This window comes from Pleurodeles waltl, chromosome 2_1 (genome assembly GCF_031143425.1).
Source record: "Pleurodeles waltl isolate 20211129_DDA chromosome 2_1, aPleWal1.hap1.20221129, whole genome shotgun sequence".
Classification (NCBI taxonomy): Eukaryota; Metazoa; Chordata; class Amphibia; order Caudata; family Salamandridae; genus Pleurodeles; species Pleurodeles waltl.
In genome coordinates, this window is record NC_090438.1 from 459,272,368 (window position 1) to 459,291,213 (window position 18,846).

The 18,846-nt window shown below is 44.3% G+C and overlaps 1 protein-coding gene across 2 annotated transcripts in view; it reads left to right on the top strand.

The window, feature by feature from the left end:
- Positions 1-18,846, top strand: part of CENPI (centromere protein I) — a 368,658-nt gene that overhangs the window by 52,364 nt on the left and 297,448 nt on the right. For both annotated transcript variants that reach the window (XM_069213362.1, XM_069213368.1), the window contains exon 3: positions 12,481-12,618. In XM_069213362.1, the coding sequence (XP_069069463.1) occupies positions 12,481-12,618 (138 nt within the window). The remainder of the gene's footprint in view (positions 1-12,480; positions 12,619-18,846) is intronic.

Consider the following 18,846-nt stretch of genomic DNA (forward strand, 5'->3'; position numbering starts at 1 on the left):
GCGTCATAATTCAACTGATGAACACTACGCTCCAAACCCATTCTGCTCGGTTAGAGAAGCTCCTGCAAGCTGTACTGGATACGAAGACTGCCTTCGAGAATAAAATTTACTCTGTCTCAAGACGTTAACTTACTTCGCATGGACCACCGCAAACTGGCTGACAAAGTTGATGAAACTTAGTCCTCTCTAGCGACTATGCAGCCAACGGTGCAGGAACTTCAGGCTAAGGTGACGCAATTACAGATGGCAGTGGCTTCCTTATAACGCAGGGCTGAAGATGCAGAATGGAGATCACGGAGGAATAGCGTCCGATTTCTGGGGTTCCCGGAGCGCGCAGTGAAACCTAATGCCATACTCTTGCTAGAGCAGTGGCTGACGACCACAGAACTGGGGAACAAGTCTCTTCTCCATCGAGCATGCACACAGGATCCCAGGCAGACCACTGCCCCACCCAGGCCACTAATAGCCCGACTCCCTAATTACAGAGATCGGGATCTAATCCTCGAGAGCTTCTGGATGAAAGGCCTGTGGTGGTTTGAAAATGCCACCTACCCAGACTACACTCTGAAGGTACAGCGTAGGAGAAACTCATACATAAAGGTTAAAAAAACCTCCTGCGCTAGCATGTCTTTAAATATGCATTATTATACTCAGAGAGGCTAAGAGTGATGGATGGAAAGAAAAAACACATCTTCCCAGCCCCAGAGGATGTCTGGAGGTGGCTGCACGCCAAGGGCTTGGCGAAACCGACCCAAGAGGAACCCCTGTCTGAATGTTGGCTGACTCCGTGGCCCCGACGCAAGAGGGGGCTGGGGATTAGGGTGCGACCAACAAAGGCTCAGGCAGTGGAAGGCCAAGCAGTAATTGAAGCCATGCAACTTGCGTCCAACCAATATGCAACCTTATGTGAGGGTAGCACATCGGGCACTGACTCATTGGAGTGCCACTCCAGCGGCTTGACAATCGGCTCTAAACAGGACCAGATGTTAACCCCCAAACTAAATGGAGAGGCCAAGTCTATGGCACGACAGTGGAGGGGGATGCTGATCTGGATGCCCCCAGAGGTCCCTTATACTGCATAGCACCTCACTATAGATACAGAGGGCAGATACGTGTTGGCAGAGGGCTTACTGGATAGGATGTCCCTGGCACTGGCTGGCACATACGCACCCAACTCAAAACACAAAGAATTCCTGACATCCATACCTACACTCTTTCAGGATCCCTCTGTCCCTCGCATTTGGGGGGTGATTATACTTGTGTGCAAGATGTGGAAATGGATATTCCTTCCCCCCACCCCCCACCTCTAGAGGTCGCCCGCCCCTCCCTGTCTGGGGCACCCAGTTGAATCACAGCACAGGGGCTTAGCTCCTAGATGACACAGAGGACTAGATGGCATATGGCGCTTACAACACTCACAGGAGCTGGAATACTCCTTCTCTCCAGAACATAGACTGCACATTATGAAAGACTTGATTCTAGGATCGACCTATTTGATGCAGGACGTCTTGCAGGTGGAATATTTGGAAAGGACACTATCTGACCATTGTCCGTTAATGGATGGTTTTCTATGGGCAGACTGCGCACGTGCATACCAGTGTGGCGATTGCAGCCAGAATACTTAACGACCCACCATTCGCCAGGAGCTGGCTTACTGTATCGTTAGGCACTTCGAGCATAACAGGAAAAAGGCTTCATCGCGAGCTGTGGAATAGGATGCTCACAAAGTGGTTGTGCGAGGCCACTGCTTCTCAGCCACAGGGGGAAGCCCGGTGCATCTTGGCTCGCCAATTGACTGCACCAGAGATAAACCTGTGCACCTTGGAACGAGATGTGGCGCGAGGCACCTCTGACCCCAACGCACTTTGTGAATTACAAGCACGGCACAAGGACATAGACTCACTGTTACGGTGACATGATTATCGACACTATATTACTAGACTGCATGCGAAGGGAGATCAATCTAGTAGGCTGCTGGCACGGCTGACTTGCAGCAACCAATGCCATACCCCACTAGGGGCCATTAGATTAGATTGGAGTCTGGAGCAGTGGTCAACTCCCAGGCATCTATAAATAATGCATTTCGGGACTGTTATTGTACACTATACGCAGAGGGGCCTACTCCCACTTCGGCTCAACTAGAGAGCTTCTTCACTAATCTCCCTTTGACTCAACTTACCCCCCTACAAAAGATTCAGCTCGATGAGCCCATCGATTTATAGAGATTCGGACCGCACTATGCCAACTAGCCCACAATAAAGCACCTGGAACTGATGGACTGCCAGCTGAGTAGTACTTTGCTTTCTCTGCTCACCTAGCCGGGCCACTCTTGGAAGTGTTGCATGAAGCGAAACAGCGGAGTAGTCTCAGACTCTCAATGTGAGGTGCTCATAGTGGTTCTACCTAAACCAGGCTGTGATCCACAGGATGTGCGCTTATACAGACCCCTCTTGCTGCTTAACTTAGACTGCAAGTTACTGGGCAAAGTCCTTGCCAATCGCTTACTCCCACTGATTGGCCAGTTGATTCATGAAGACCAATCGGGCTTCATCCTGGAATGGCGCATCTTCCTGAATATCAGAAGGCTCCTATGCCTAATGAACGGAACCCCTAGTGAGGAGCTCGACAGAGTAGCAGTGTCAATGGACATTGAAAAGACCTTTGACACTCTTGGATAGTCCTTTTTAAAAGAGACACAGCAACACATGGGTTTTGGCGCAGGTTTCATGGACTGTATTAGCATATTGTACTCTAGTCCCACAGCCTGTTTCAAAACGGGGTGAGTTGTCACTGAGAGTTTCCCAGTATGCTTCGGTAATAGACAAGGATGTCTGTTATCGCCACTACTATTCGCAATAGCAATCAAACCCTTGGCAGCCCACCTTCGGTTACATGCGCAGCTGTGGAGGATGCTGGATCTAGGTATCCTCACATAATTTCCCTTTATGCCAATGTCGCATTAATATGCCTGCGCAAGTGTGCGTTCACACTTCCAGAAGTCATGCAACTACTGGATCTGATCAGGGATCCATCTGGCCTACGGGTGAACTGGGCAAATTTATGTCTTTTCATTGCCTCTAATTCTAGAGCACTTAAGGCCTGCTTTCCCAGTGTACCGACTGTCATGGTGTCATGTCAACTTCAAGTATTTAGGCATTTCAAATATGGACACACATCATAGTATTTGGGCCGGGGTTTGTGGCTGGCCTAAATAAGGTTGGGGACTTTTTTTTTTTTTTTTTTTTTTTTTTTTAGACATGTCTCGATTCTGACATACGCAGACCTAGAGAACATCTATAATATAGGCCCATGACGGTTCCTAACATACTGTGCCATGAGGCAGCTCATACGTAATACATTCCAGAACGGTGACACTGAGCCCCCAGTATCACCTATACTTCACTTACTATTGTCAAACCCAGGGCACACAAAAGTGGTATCCCTGTTGTACAGCACACTCCTAGGGAATAGTGGCAAGGGCCAGGCGGGAACCTGAGCCAGGTGGGAGGAGGCTCTATCCCATCCACTGTCTCAACCCATTTGGACCAGAGCGCTCCAACAAGTGAAGTGTGTGTCCTGCAACCCCAGGTTCTGTTTCACTCAATTTAATTACTTGCATCAAGCGTACTTGTCTCTCCACTGGCTCCGCCGCATGTTTTCCCCCCTTCCTCCCATGAATGCCCACATTGTGGAGATCAAGAAGCCACCTTCTATCACATGGTGTGGACATGCCCGCCCATACAGAGGGCCTGGCACGAAATTGTTACACTAACGGAGGAACTGACTGACCACCCGATACTTCCCACTGTGGAATCCTGCCTACTAGGCATTTGCACCAAAACTAAGGGTGACAAACGGCTGCATAGGTGCATAGCTGTGCCCCTTGTTCTATTCAAACACCTCATAGCAATGTAATAGAAGGCCCTTCTGGTGAGTGGACAAAAGACAGGTGTTCTGTTCAGGCAGGAGCTGAATTAGCAATTAAGATGCCTTTAGATCTTATTCTTGTCACATTTGCTCTCTGTTCAGAGACAGAGGTCAAAAGTCCGTTTGTCTTCTTGCAATGCAAATCCTTTTCCTTGTGACTGCAGAGTTACAGGATTTTGTAAGGTGAACTGTCTGACCTGTTTGAAATTAAAGGCTTTTGGTATCCGGTTTTTCCTAAAGCACAACATTTATATAACTAAGTCAACCTTAAATGACATTTCAAAGTATATTTCAGTAGCTGTGAAAGGCCATTTTTTTCTACTTCTGTGTAATGGAAAAATATTTTAATAGAATGAAAAATGTCAAAACACTTTACTTGGTGATGTGCAAATGATAAATGTTTTCTGAAACCCAATATCCACAAATAATTGGTAATACACTATACTGTATAGTTTTATCAGTAAAGCTGCAAGTTAGTGGGAAGGTTTTTGGACATTTGTTGGAAATGACCGTGCGGTACCACATCATGCTTTAGTAACATATTTATTAAAAGTGAGTGTTTTTAAACATAAACTGAGAAACACTCCTGCCCTGATGGCAAAGCTATTAGTAAACTAAGAGGTGAGTCATGCATGGATCATGTGTACCCTACATGTGGGCTAGATTTATTAAACATGGAGCAAACTTTTAGTGTATTTAATCAAACAAAAGAGGATTCATTTTTTTAAAGCAGAAATGCTGAACTCACATATTTGAAGGTGCACTCATGTGAGAATGAAGAAAAAGGTGACTATAAAATACAATATTTGCCTAGGATCACACAATTTGAGCCCGTTTCCGTATCAAGTACATTACAGTTGGGTCGAGTAGATTATTCAGGCTACTCAACCTGGAGGTCTAGTAACATTTTTATGAGTTTTCGAGGCCTGCTTTGAAGTCACAAAAACATTTTTGAGTACAAATACAGGGGCTCTTTTGGAACTGGGACTGATCTTCAGTCAGAAGGACTGCTGAGCTGGACCAAGGATTCTTCTGGACTGCCCTTCTGTTGTTGCCCTGCTGTTTGCGGGATGGCTTAAAGGACTCACTGCATTGCATTTATGACGGTTGCCCAGCTGCACTTGCAGCGGGTCACCAGATCCTGCGTGACTGCCTGGAGGAACAGTCACTGTTGCCCTGATGTGACGACCTGCTTGCTTTACCCCCAACTGCAAGTGTTCTCCAGAGGCTTACTGACTGACCCGTGCTCCCTCAGAGCCCCTGCACTAGCCAGACTGCTGTGAGGCTCTGAGGCTGGCCAACTAACTTTTTTCATTAGCGAGTGGTGAGTGCTTCATCTTGTTGTTTGACTGGTGCACTGATAACACCTAAGGGCTTTATAGATTCACTTCATCTCTACATGTAGCGCATGTAGGAGTGCATTTTTCATTTCAGCTGCATCCGCAGAGCACTTTAGGGTTTCCCCCTCTACCCGACTGGATTAGCGTGTGGAGGATCTGTGAGGAATATTTACTTTGAGGGACTCACAATTTGGGCTGCTGTTCCTCCTCCATTGTCATGAGGGAACCCCCTCTGCAAGGCCCTCTCTACAAGGAAGTGCGACCACCAGCACGGATTCCCCCTGCCAAAAGAGAACGTGGGTGGGTTAGCCTCCTCCCTGTGGCTGCACCATAAGAATCCCCTTCAGAGTGGCCCCCCTCCTCTGGCAGCAACGTGGCTGCTGAAAACGACGCAGACGAAGCCAGCTCTGAGCTGTCATAGCTGGCCCAAGGAGTCGGAGCCCTGACGTGGTGCTGGGTACCAGTGCCTTTGCCCGTGGCAAGCTCGAGTCCAGCAGCAAGGATCCTGCGATTGCACACAGAGCTTGCCTCTGTATCCCCGAGCCAGGACTGAAGCCAGCCCCTGACTTCTGAAGATACATTAGGCCACATGGGCATGCCCTGCCCTGGGGGCGCCTTGCCCCTGTCCTGTAGCTGGGACCACCGTGCATTGGGGTTTTTACTATCTTTCATGCCAAGCCTGGCAGCCAGCAACATAATTGGAATCAGGGAGTCCAGCGCCTGCATGGAACCAGGATCATACCTGCAGGGCTCTTCCATAGATCCCCCTTGGTTGTAACCTGACAAATAGGTTGTCTCCCCCTGACTCCGGCAGAGGCCATACCAATTACCAGCCCACCTTTTCTATGTTTTCCGGATGACGAGTAATGCCTTGGTGCTGACTTAGTCACAATTACTGTGCTTTGTGCGATGGTGACACCGAGTGGTATGTGTACTTAGTTATAACATTCCATTACTTGATAGTGTTATATGCCGTTTTTCTTCTGTGCCTTTCACATAATTAGGGGAACCAGTACTATTTCAGTTGCACCTTATACACCCTACTTCTAACCTGATGCATTTCTTGACATAAGTACCTACTGATCTATTGATACCCATTGTATTCATCCTTCCATAATCAGGATCTTAAATACTGTTCTCTCTGGTATAATATGCACAGTATTTACGACTGGTGTCATTGCTGATCTAGAGTTTTTTCTATAAAATATAGAAGCATATTTTTGTTTTACAGTGTATGGTGTATGTATTGTCAGTGGTGTGTGTGTGTGTTTTGCAAACGCTTTGCTCATGACTTCTGAAGATAAGGATGACTGCTCTATGCCAAGCTACCAGGGAGTGAGCACAGGTTATCTTTGGTGTGTAACTTGCATGTTCTCAACGCAATAACATATGCTTCTTGGCCCTCCCTAACACCACTGCCTTTTATTGGGTCACTCATCTCTAACATTGTTGGCCTTAAACCTTTTGCACTGCTATGTTGTAGAGTTTGCTCACAGACAGCTGGCTTGGAGACCATCTCCTGGGGCTCCAGCATGCTCACTCATTGCCAAGCTATTAAAAATATTCTGATAGATTTGATTTTATGAATAGTGAGAGGGGCTCTAAAATGTTGTTTGTCCCTGACTTTACTTCAGTAGTTTAGGAAGTCAAAAAGTTATTAACAGACCTCAAAAGAACCTTGTGCGAGGAGGGCTGACCTTTCATGCTCTACTCAGATAACTTAAAATGGTCTTGGGCAGGTACATGTATCTATTCATTAAATCGGAGGACATGTTCAAGTTCTGGAAGATTTTCTCCAAAAACAAAAAGCCTATGCTGCTTCTATTTTCTCACCTCGTGAATCGCAAGCCTACATGAGTGAGGTCGAGTAGCTCTGTCAACCTAGTTGATTATGCTTATTTTTCAGACGGATCTGTAAACTACAGCTGTTTCGATCCTAATTTGTATCTTGAGGGGGGTGGTGTATTCCGCCGCCCTACCTCCTACTCAAGTGGTTGTTTGTATTCTGTGTTTGCTTTGCTTACATACATGTTCTGTACTGTCTGTTAAGGCCCTGTCCTATGTGCCTCCTCTTGGAGTGCGAGGGGATAGATATGTTGGTGGGGGGGAAGGTGCACACCTCCATGTGTGAGCCTCATATTTTGTGTTAGATGAGTCTATAGTGGAATATACTTGGGGCAGAAATCTGCGCTGCAAGTTGGGACATTCAGTGTGAGTATGTGTTTGGGTGGTGTGTAGGTCAAGACGTTAACAGTTTTGTTTTGGTTCACTCTTATCTGAAAATTTATTGCACTGCAGAGGCATGCATTGTGCTGTCTTAATTCTTCTGGATATGATGATCATAGTGAGGGCTCCTACCTTTACAAGTGCTTCCTGGAATAGCCAGAGGGTCAACAATCCCAAGAAAAAGGTGAGCCCTTGCTTATCTCGAGAGGTATCCTGGATAGACAATTCTGCTGAACCCAACAGCACAACCGTTATTTTTTGTGGGGAGAAACACACCCACTGAAAGTGCAGGTCCTGCTCCTAGAAGTATGAATCATTTCCAAGAAATACCATTACTCCACAAAGGTAAGATCTTTTGTCCTTTATCCCAAGTGTTTTTTTTTTTTTTATTATTATTATTTTTAGTCAAATCCTTCTATAGTTACTAATACTAGGGTGGACCATGGGCCACTTCCCTTTAGCCATCAGCTTGCTTGTTTGGGTTTGCTCTGTAGTGAGCATGCCCAGGTAGTGAACATGATTGCCCCATAAAGCCTCTCATTTTGAAGTCCGATACTGGGCCAAATGCATCTTCCATTGGTCCAGAGGAGTACTTTATCTTGGACCCTAATGCATGTTTTCCGTCCCCAAGTGCTGCGTTTGCGATGCATTGTTTTTAGGTGGGGCAGCAGCTGGCAGGCCATATTGTGTGAATGGCGAAGCCATTGTGAATAGGCTTCCTTTCTAAAAACACACAATCTAAGTCATAAAGAAGAGATTAATTGAGTTTTGAGCGAAATAAGTATGTGCATCCCAATCGCGTGATAGCGCGTCCCAATCTCAATAATTTACTCACTCTGGGACTCGCTTTAGGCCGGCTGATCTTTTGACCCTTATTGAAGTCTCCTTAGAACGAGATTACTACTCAACATGTCAATCAATAGATCAATAACCCATCAATGATCGCAATACTAAGTCAATCAAAGTAATCAATGGCATTAATAAGACTCTGAAACCACCATGACCTTTCAGCCATGAATAATCACACAGAATTTTGTAAGATTTATGATATTTATTCCCTATTGATTACAATTATAATAGGAAGTTTATTAGTCTCAATACCAGAAAACTCATCAGCAATGCCATAATATGGCAACTCGAATAAGACTTCATCAAAGCAAAGATCATAAACATCAGAACATAGCACGACGTCAATGTGGATTGATCTTAGCAGAGTGTCATTGGCACATTATTCAACAAAGCATAGATTCAGTCATTTGTCTATTTGCGTCATTCAGTGAACTCCCTTAACTACCCTCGAATTAGCATTAGCATGTGGGGCTTCATGCAAAACAATTTAGCAAAACCAATTTAGAAAACATCTAACTATGGTCTCTGTCAAAAGAAGCAGCTGGTAGCTAGAAAGGAAAGGCATACAGACAATTACAATTTCGTCATTATATAGTTACCCTCCGTAATGGGTCAGTATACAGAGTTAATCTTCGTCCTCAAGACATCAGTTGATTCGCCATCAGCCAAGAAACTCAGCAAAGTTCAGCAAAACGGGGCAAAAGAGGTACTTCCCTCATAAGGAGGTAAAGTATAAAACGGGCAAAGTAAGGATAGGGATGCAAACAACAAAGGGCCGGATTCCAACTTTGGAGGAGGTGTTACTCCGTCCCAAAAGTGACGGTAAAGTGACGGATATAACACTAGCCATATTAAGAGTTCCATAGGATATAATGGACTCGTAATACGGCTGGTGGTATATCCGTCACTTTTGGGACGGAGTAACACCTCCTCCAAAGTTGTAATCAGGCCCAAAGTCTTTAGACCGAGTGACAAAGTGGCTGGGTAATAGCAAGAATGGCTTGTAAGGCTGTCTTCTCCTCTTGTCAAAGTTTTTTTTAAATTTTTTTTTTTAACCCGTTTCTGTTGTACAGTCCCCCAATTCCTAATTGGGTGAGTTTGGCGCACCCCTATCTCCATCCAATGGTTTACCAGTCGTACCGTCAAAATCGTTACCTCATAACAGTTCTCACGTAGTTTATTGGTTCTCGTGATTGATGTCTCCAACGGGCAGAATGTCCGGTATGATTTCATTTTCTTGTTATCCTCTCACATCCCCAGTCAGTAGTCCCATTGTCTATACTGGTTTAGGCGACCTTGTACCTGTTGTAAGTTTACACTGTTGCATTCGGCAAAAATGTCTCCTTGAGCAAGTAGAATTTCATGAGAACGGATCCACTACGGTTACATACATCCTCTAGCTTTTGGAAAAGTACGAGTAAATGTCCTTCAGCAAGTCAGCACACTGCATGCTAGAAAAACACATTTAATATGAAACCGGGCAGCTAGGCCTCGACTCATGCTAACTCAGGCCTAATGATTTATTAGCAAAACCTTAACATACAATATCTAATACTAGTTCAAAATCTTACATTAATTCTTCATTATTAGTCAATTCCATTAATCATCGTATACATTGGTGGCCACTCCCCGTGGACACATTTCAAAAACACGTTTAGTAAGGCACATTAATAAATTTTCTATGCGGCATCATTACGCATTAGTTCATAAATATTTCACGTTCATTTTCATTATAAGAGCTACACTCTCACACACGCACTGTGCGGTTTGTCATACTTATTTCTATGCTGCTGTAAGCAATTGTTTTTAATTGCTGTCTGTGCATACACTATTTAATAAATGATTTCATTAAAAAGGATAACATTTAGCATATACTCCCCAGCCATATGTGGACCAGTTACTCCCTAAGAGAAGCCCTCTCCTTACACTGTTTCTATCTTCTCCATCTTATCCCTTGGATCTGGTAGGACATCCTTCCCATTCCTCTTCATGACTCCATGTCTTGCGACTGCTGTCCTCCATGTTTTTGTTTGTTGGTTCCCACTACACTCTATATGCACCCTGCAACTGCCACCCACTTCCTTTAGGGTTCATGTGTTTGTATCTTTGTATGCTCCTGTGTATTCAGCCTGTGGCATGAGGCATCTGCCTTTAAAATTGTTGTAGCCTATCTGTATCCATCCAAGTACTTACTCTCCCATCCAAGCTCTCCATTTGTTCATCCACCATTCCTTCCAATCATTCAACCGTTTACTCATGCACTCTCTCATTAGTCACCCGCTCATTCATACATCAGTGTACTGGCTCATCCATCCAACTATTGGCACGTTCTCCTCGGTCACCTGTAGAGATTCACAACAAGAAACTCAAATTTACTAGTCATTGAAGAAGCACTTCACTTATAAGCTCGCCAGGTCTGTAAGCAATGCTTACTTAATAGGCTTTTTCCTGTTTGTCTTGCGTATGGTTCTTTATTCATGCTGGCCTCCAGCAACTGTTTTCGATAGAAGCTCATTGTAATACATTTTGTAAATAATGATTCATTGTTTTAGTGCCTCTTTCCTTGCAGGATATCAAGCATGAACAAAGCCCTGTTGCATGGAATTAAATGCATTCCTTTATGAAACAAGCATTGTGAAAGCCAATAGGTCTTTCCTATGCAAGAGCTATTGTTTTTGACAATATGTTTGTCATGTTGTACACCAGTATGGCTGCTGTTCAGCTTAGCTAAACGTTAGTGGTGTAAAGGAGAGTGGACGGTCATGTAAAGTGGGTTTTTATGGAGTGGCTTACAGTTCAGTGGTCGTAGTGTTTAGGAATGTCGTGGAGGGAGTAGTGGTGTAGAGTGTTGTGGAGTGGCATAGAATGCCTTGGTTTTGATTAGAGTGGTACCTGGTGGCTTAGAGTGCATTCGTTTTGATTAGACTGGCATAAAGTGGCCTCAAGTGCATTTATTTTGGGTAGCGGCATAAAGTGCAGTTGTGTAGACTGCATTGGCATAGAGTGCAGTGGTGTAGGGTGGAGTGCAGTGGTGCAGAGTAGTTGGTGTAAAGTGCAGTGGTTTCGAGTAAAGGGGTGTAGTGGTGTAGAGTGGAGTGGTCTAGACTGAGTGCAGTGGTGCATAGTGGAGCAGGATAGAGGAGAGAGCTATAGTGTGGAGGGGCGTTGTTTGGAGTGGTGCAGTCTTGAGTGTAGTGGCCTGGAGGAGTGGCATATTTATGGTGTGGTTGCGCGTTCCCATTACATTGTATTTGCACAGACATGCAGTTTTACTAATAAAACTATACAGCATAAAAACGATGTGTGGAACTGTCATCACCCATTGCATTGATACATATATTGTTGATGGTATTGAAATATTTGTTTCCTCCACACTACAGAATTACGAAAAAATGTGCTTTCCTAATTCTGATATATTCTGAAATATCTGCACAGATAATTAACAGACATTTAAATTTTGTTATATGCCAGAAAAAAATAGCATTGTACAGCTTTCTGTCGAGCACAACCCCAGTAGCAAGCATGATTGCCACATAAATCCTCTCACATTGAAATCAGATAAAGAAAAGTAAACAACATGCTCCTTTGGAAGACAGTCTGATATTTGACCTCTCTCATTGAATGCACAGCAAATGTGACAAGAACAAGATTTAAAGACCTGTGTACAGAATTCGAGCACTGGAAGTGTACTATAAATATGGTATGGGCTATAGGATGGAGTAACTCAAGCTGTACAGCCTAAGATAAATCAAGAATGCAAATAGAAACCAAGCGAATGTGAGTTAAAAACCACAAAGCCAATGGTACGCAATGGGTGGATTGCATTCTCAGGTAAGCTTTCTGAAGGTCTCAAGATGTTGTTAGCAAAGCAGACAGCTGCTCTATCTGGTAGGCTTCAACCTAAAAAACGTCTTTAGCTAGTTAAAATGCAATAAAGGTTAAAGAAACACAGACACTGACTTCATCACTTGCAATATGTTAATAGACAGTAATAGTAAACATAATCTCTGATAGCAAATCATCGCCTCACTTTGTATTTCATCAATGAGGAAATGTTCCAGAAAAACGAGTGATATTTGTTGCAACTGCCACTTGATTGTTCTTTCGTAGCTAATAGTGTATCTGTTTGTTTTCCCAGTCAAAGAACGTATTCCTCTTAGAGGAAATGAGAAGCTGGTGAAGCATTTGAGTAACATAGAGAAAATCGGCCTTTTCAGAGGACTGCCACCAACGGCTTTTGATGTCCTTCTGAATGTAGCACTCGGTGGTATGCTTGGTAAGTAAGGTGACCTGCGATGGGGAAGGGTGGAACGATGCATTCTTACTGTTTGATGCATTTTCATCATCTAAATATCTGTATGTACAGTTAATTCATGAGTTTTCACAATGGTTCTGTTGCAATGTGAGTACATTTTTGTATCCGTATAACTTCAATTCACATCACCCACACAGACTAGAACATTCTCATTTATTCCTACACTAGTGGACTTCTGGGTGACCAAGTTCCACAAAAGTCAACTTCCAGCTGCAATAAGAAACACTTTCAGCATATAATTCTGGACATCAAGCATAATAGGACATTCAGAACAATAAAGACACAAAAATAATAACAACCTGTGACCTTTACCGTCCCAGCTTCTTTCCCTCTGCGTCATTCCCTTCCCTGAGCCCCCAGGCTCCTACTTCTGGATCACCAAGCCTCACACTCCTCACTCCATCTGCCAAATCCTCCCCAAACTAAGCAGACACAGTCGGCGCCCCAGACCTCCCAGTTGTAGCTTTTCTGACATAATTCTTAATTTGTTTTAAATTTATTATCAAGTTGCTGTTTTGCAGCCTTAACACTTCTGTAAGTTAAAAGAAAAGAGCTAATAGCCCCCCTGTTATGACAAATGATCTTTGGATTCCCAGGGTTGAAAATCAGAGCTATCCAGCTAGTCCCTACAACAGATCAAACATCATGATGGATCTGCTCCTTGTAAACTCAGCTGCTGGCTCACAGTGATTTAGTTATTTCTGCTACTCCTCCCGTCATGGTTCTTTAAATCCCTATTGTTTTGATTTTTGCTAGTAAATTTGGCTAGAATCACACCTAGCTGTATTATCCCGTACATCTTATTTTTATTTTAGTGTTTCTTGGCAAGCTACATTAGTCAGCAACGAATAGTATGGTTACTGGGAGGTTTAGAAGGTTAGTAATAAGCGTATTGTACCCAGTCATGCTGCTTAGTATGCAAGGACAAAGACTGTTTGGTTCCATCCCTATGGATGAGGAGGGGGCATGGGGACTTACCAGAATCTCTCAATCATTTGCTGGATCATCACTGGTGTCCACCATAGTAGTGTGATTGGCAGAGGTTAAACGTGTGTGGCGAATATTGGGCTGTGGAGAGAGCACAGGACGTACCTGTTTATATGTGCAAGTACAGTATGCATAATTGAAGACCAGTAAAAAACATTGCTACTTATGCTTAATTGAGCTGTAAAATTGATATGCTTTACATGGCAGCATTTTCCAAACAGTTGGTCACGAGCCTGGCTTGTCCTAGTCAATCATTGTGCAGCAGATTACCCACTGATATGTCCATGCCTTCATCTCCCCATCTTCAACAACATTCCCACTATACAATTTATAATGTGAGAATGTTTTGTCACATTTAAATAGGACAGTGCCAAGAACACATGTATCACTGGGAACACGGGTGCACCTATTAGATGGTGCCATGTTGCACTATGTAAACAAAGTACTTTGACCATTAGGACTGTAGACTAGTATGTTACAAATCAAGCATAAGGTTTAAATGAGACTTACTCTGACTCAGCCTTGCTGGCTTTTCAGCAGCGACTGGCCTGCAAGTAATTTGTATTAAATTGTCTGTGTAGCCAAGTCCCCCTCTGCCCCTCAGAGCCATGTGCAGCTGACAAACCCAAGACACTGTAGACTGCAGCCCCACATTTAGATCAAGGCTATTGAGCCGCAAAAACAGAAAAGCATATGCTGCAAAATTTGTCAAGGTCTAGAATATTGGAAGGAGCTCGTTTTTTAGCTTCTGTACAAACCAGGATTGGAAGCCAACTGTACCTGTAAAGCTAGGCATGTCGTGAAAACTTGTCATTCTAAAAATTGGGGCGTGGTTCTGGAACGTTTAGGAAGCACTGTTATATGGCCATGTTCTTCGCAATTTAGATATGAAATGGCTTGTGCTGCATACAGCCACTATATAAAATCCAAATACCTTCTGTCAAAACCCATGTGCCTTCTCTGTGGGAGGAAAAAACAGGCAGTAGTCCACACTTAGTTTGTGTGGTTTGGCTTCCTTCATGAGTCTGTTAAGGTGTGTGAATTCTCTAAAAACACATCCAAGGGGACATTTTAAGAATTGGTGAAAAGTATCTGCCTCGGAGAAAAGCAGGAGGACTTCAAGCACAACAATAAACAAAAGTGTGTCTAGGAGGCCAGATAAAATGTTTCTGTGACCCTATCGCCTTCTCCAAAAGACTGCTAATGAAGGAGATGCTGGGAAGGAAAGAGACACCGGAGTCCTTGTCTCTTCTATCTGCAACAACACCTCCGATCTTTTCACACCATCACTGGTTATTCCTCCAGTGGAAGCCATCCAGACCCTTCACAGCTCCCAGGTTTATCACCGAGGCACTTTATGGTTTGGCCTCGATCTTCTAGACCAACAATGTGTGCCTGTTCTGCATACCATCATTGGCAAAAAAGTTGTTCTCCTACAGCTCCTTCCAGGAGAGTTATGTGATATTTCAGGTTGGGAAATGTGATTCTTCTTTCATCTCTTGTTCTGTCACTTCACCACTGGTCTCTCAACCACGGATTTCACCAGTTGTCCATATTGCTGCTTTCAGGGACATGCTGGCTAGAATAACCCCCCCTTGTATGTTGGTCATTGAAACCCTGCAGCCTAGATGTCCTGCACAAACGTTTTCAGTTGATTTTCTTTTTTTGAAAATATGACAGAGAAAAGCATTTCTTTAACTTGCCACATCCAAGGTCTCCGCTCCTAGGTGGTAGAAGATATGCAGACTGCTGACATAAAATATAATTTTCAAGTTTGTGGACTCAAAACCATACATAGTCGTTGTCTCTGGTGCAGAGGCATGATGCAGCAGAGACTTCAGTTCCAGCAAACAAGGCAGATAAGAGGTTAGATTTGGTTGGCAGTAAAATGTGCACCAGAGCATGAACAAGCCCCTTCACTCTTGTGGGCTGGTATTACCATACTATCTGGGAGAACATCCAGCACATTGAGAGCAACCTCCCTAAAGACAGAAGGCAAGATTTTGTGGAAGTGGCATAGGAAGCCCTTCTTGTATGTAATCAAGTCAGCAATACAGCCTTTGACTCAGCGGACCTGGCTTCATCAGAATATTCCCGCAGCATAGAAGATTGCCATGGCTGAGACTAAAATCATTACAAAATGAGGCTCAAAAGATGGTCCCGGAATCTTTTCTTCTCTGGTGCAGTTATCTTCAGACTATGTGCCAATGAGATGCAACAGATGATATTGGAAGTTCAAACCTTAAAGGAAGTTTGCATAGAAAAGACCAAGAAATACCTCCAATCCATCTACAGGAGGGGCAGGTGATTTCAACACTAAGGGTTAATACCCACATCTGGTACTGCTTATTCATATCAAAGTATTGCAAAGGCTAGAGGAGGAGGGTGCTAACTAAATGAGGAGAAACATCTCCTCCCTTTGCCTAAAAGGAAAGAAGTAATAGATGAATGGTCAGTATCTGACTTTTATCAGGTCGAGAGAGAAGTATGTGAAGAAGATAGGACTTCTGATAGACTTCCAACTGCAGATTCCTCACTGTAAAATATTTCACAAACGTCAGACTGGATCCAGAAAATCTTTAGTACTTCTGCGTGCTGGTAGGTGGCATTGGTGGCTCAGTGTTGACGTTAGCCCTGTCTGACATGATGTGCGCAGTGCCTATATAGTGACCATCCCGGCTCTTTGACATCAGTTTCTTTCCACATCAGCAGTGTGATCCGGGGAACTACTTCTTTTAGGCCAACCTTTCTGTTGACCTTTTTTGAGCTATTCCCCAGTTTGCTGGGACATGTACCCTAACAAACATACAGGTTTCAAACAGTGTTGGGAAAGTCAGACAAATGTCTGTGTATGAGCCCCACTTGGTCTGTCTTTGGTGTTTGTGGATTGGATCACAACTCAAGGGTCTGTGCTGGCTGTTGTTGATGCATCCGAAGATGATCCTGGAGCAAGCGATGAAGCTCCTATTGGCGTACCATAAGAAGGCTTCCCGTTGTTCTCTGTTGCTAAGTCGTCATTATCAAAGTCAGGTAAGTTGAAGAAGCAATAAAAAATTCTACGTTTTCTTAGTCTGTCCCTTTTAGGCCCCACTCTCGCACTTCTCCTGCAGAGCTGAAGGTAGGGCTCCCTTCACACCTCCCTGAGTTACCCACAGCTGGAGCTACTCCCTTTCCCACATAGTCAGTTCTGTGCTGCCTTCCACTTGATCTTTGGGCCACAGACTCACTCTGATGCGCTTAGACCCTACAGAGCCAACTGGACTCTCTGGATCGGTCTCCTGATCCAGACTAACTCCGGACCTAAAGCTGGGAACCACACCTGAGCAAGCCCTCCCCACACCACTCTGACTTCACCGGTGACGCCCAATGACAAGTAACCCATAGTCCTGTCGAACTCCAAGGCAGTGCCATCACAGCGGCTACACCTGCTGGTTCGGACATACTGCCACTGTCATTTGATGAACATAGTGCAGACTTTGACTTTTAAGGTGGTGATGCTGATAGCTATGTTTTCTCTGACCTAAATGATGACCAGGGCCCATCCTACCATAAGGACAACATGGTATGAGGAGCTGGGTGATGAAAGCAGACTGGGCATGTGTCCACATTCGGTATTCCTCTCTCCTCAAGGACCTGCTACATAGGAAGCTGCATCTTTCGCCATGGTGGAGAGGAGGGCTGAGGAGGTCCTTGACCTGCAGCTTCCCCCGATTAGTCAAGACCAACTTCTTGACGGAGGTTAAATCAGGGCTGTCCTCCATGCAACCCTTATTACCCAATTTAGCCCTCATGGACATCCTCCTGGGATGCCCGGGCCAAGACCTACAGATGTGTGCCCGTGCATAGGATGATTGCCTGTCACCACCACCCTGCATTGGGGGACCAAACTTTGCTCACCCAGCACCCCACTCCTGAGAGTCTTGGCCGCCAAAGTAAACCCTGTTATTTATTATTATTATTATTTTTTTCAAGGGACCTAAACATTTGGGACCCTAGGTATGCTTTTATCAGAGAGCAGAATGGTCCCTAGACTGCTAAGATTGTAGTCTCAAACCCCCATAAACCAGATGGTTATTTTTATTACATATATTTAAGTTCAAAATATGAGTTATGGCGCAGTGGATGTGAAGTGGAACAAGGTGCTTGATACTATTAAAACTGTGATAGACATGTGACAAATGGTGATCAAGTGTGTTTATCATCAAACAAGAACAAAACATTTCTTCAGTATATGATAACAGTAAGGTCTGAAATCATTGTCGGTGTTTGGATCACCTAGAAGGACAAGGGAATCTGAATCTAATTGAGCCCTAGAAAAGAAGAAAATAGAAGGGCTAGTAATTAGCTGAACATATACATAATGATAATTAAGCCACACCTTATTACGGGTACCCTGGATGGGAGAGAACAGTGCTCCTGGGGTCAGAATGGGCCTGTTGCTTCCAGGACTTCAATTCAACATGAAATAGGTTCTTAGTGTGGGAGCCCCCAGATGCCCTTAAAATAGGTTCCAATAAAGTCATGTAATAGACCACGCTAGAGGGATTCCTTAGCATGGCATATGAGCCAGGGTCTCTGCAGGAGTATTCAGCTTCCTGCTAGGAGATGTGTGTCAACAACAGAGTTTTCATCCTTCCTTTCGATATCTGTGATGTTGTTCTGGCAGCCATGTGCCACTTGGCAAAAACTGACAACACCTGCAGATGGGATAGGTTTGAGGCTTTTTGATCCTCGCAAGTTAATCCAGTTTCTGCCTCTGTTGAAGGTGCTGTTTGTGCTGTCTTGAACCTGGCAGGGCCTTGTCCTTGGCACTGCTAAAGGTTACTTTTTTGCCATTCCAGCTTTTTTTCGGTTCCAGGATCAGCCCTCTGTAAGTCACCCTTTGTGACACACTTTCTTAAGGACTTATAGCATCCATTCGCTCATACCCCTTCTGCTAGCCCCCAGTGGGACCTTAATGTGGTCTTAACATATCTTCTGTGTTCTCCATTCGAGTCCATGCACAGCTGCCCTCAGATATCTGACGCTGAAGACTGTCTTTTTAGTGGCAATTACGTTGACTCAGATTGTGAGCGAGATTCAAGCTCTTTACTAACCCCTCAAACACCAGCTTCTACCCAGACAAACCGGCTGTTCGGACTAAGGCCTCCTTTCTACTGAAGGTTGTGACCCCTTTCCATGTTGGCTAAAATATCATGCTGC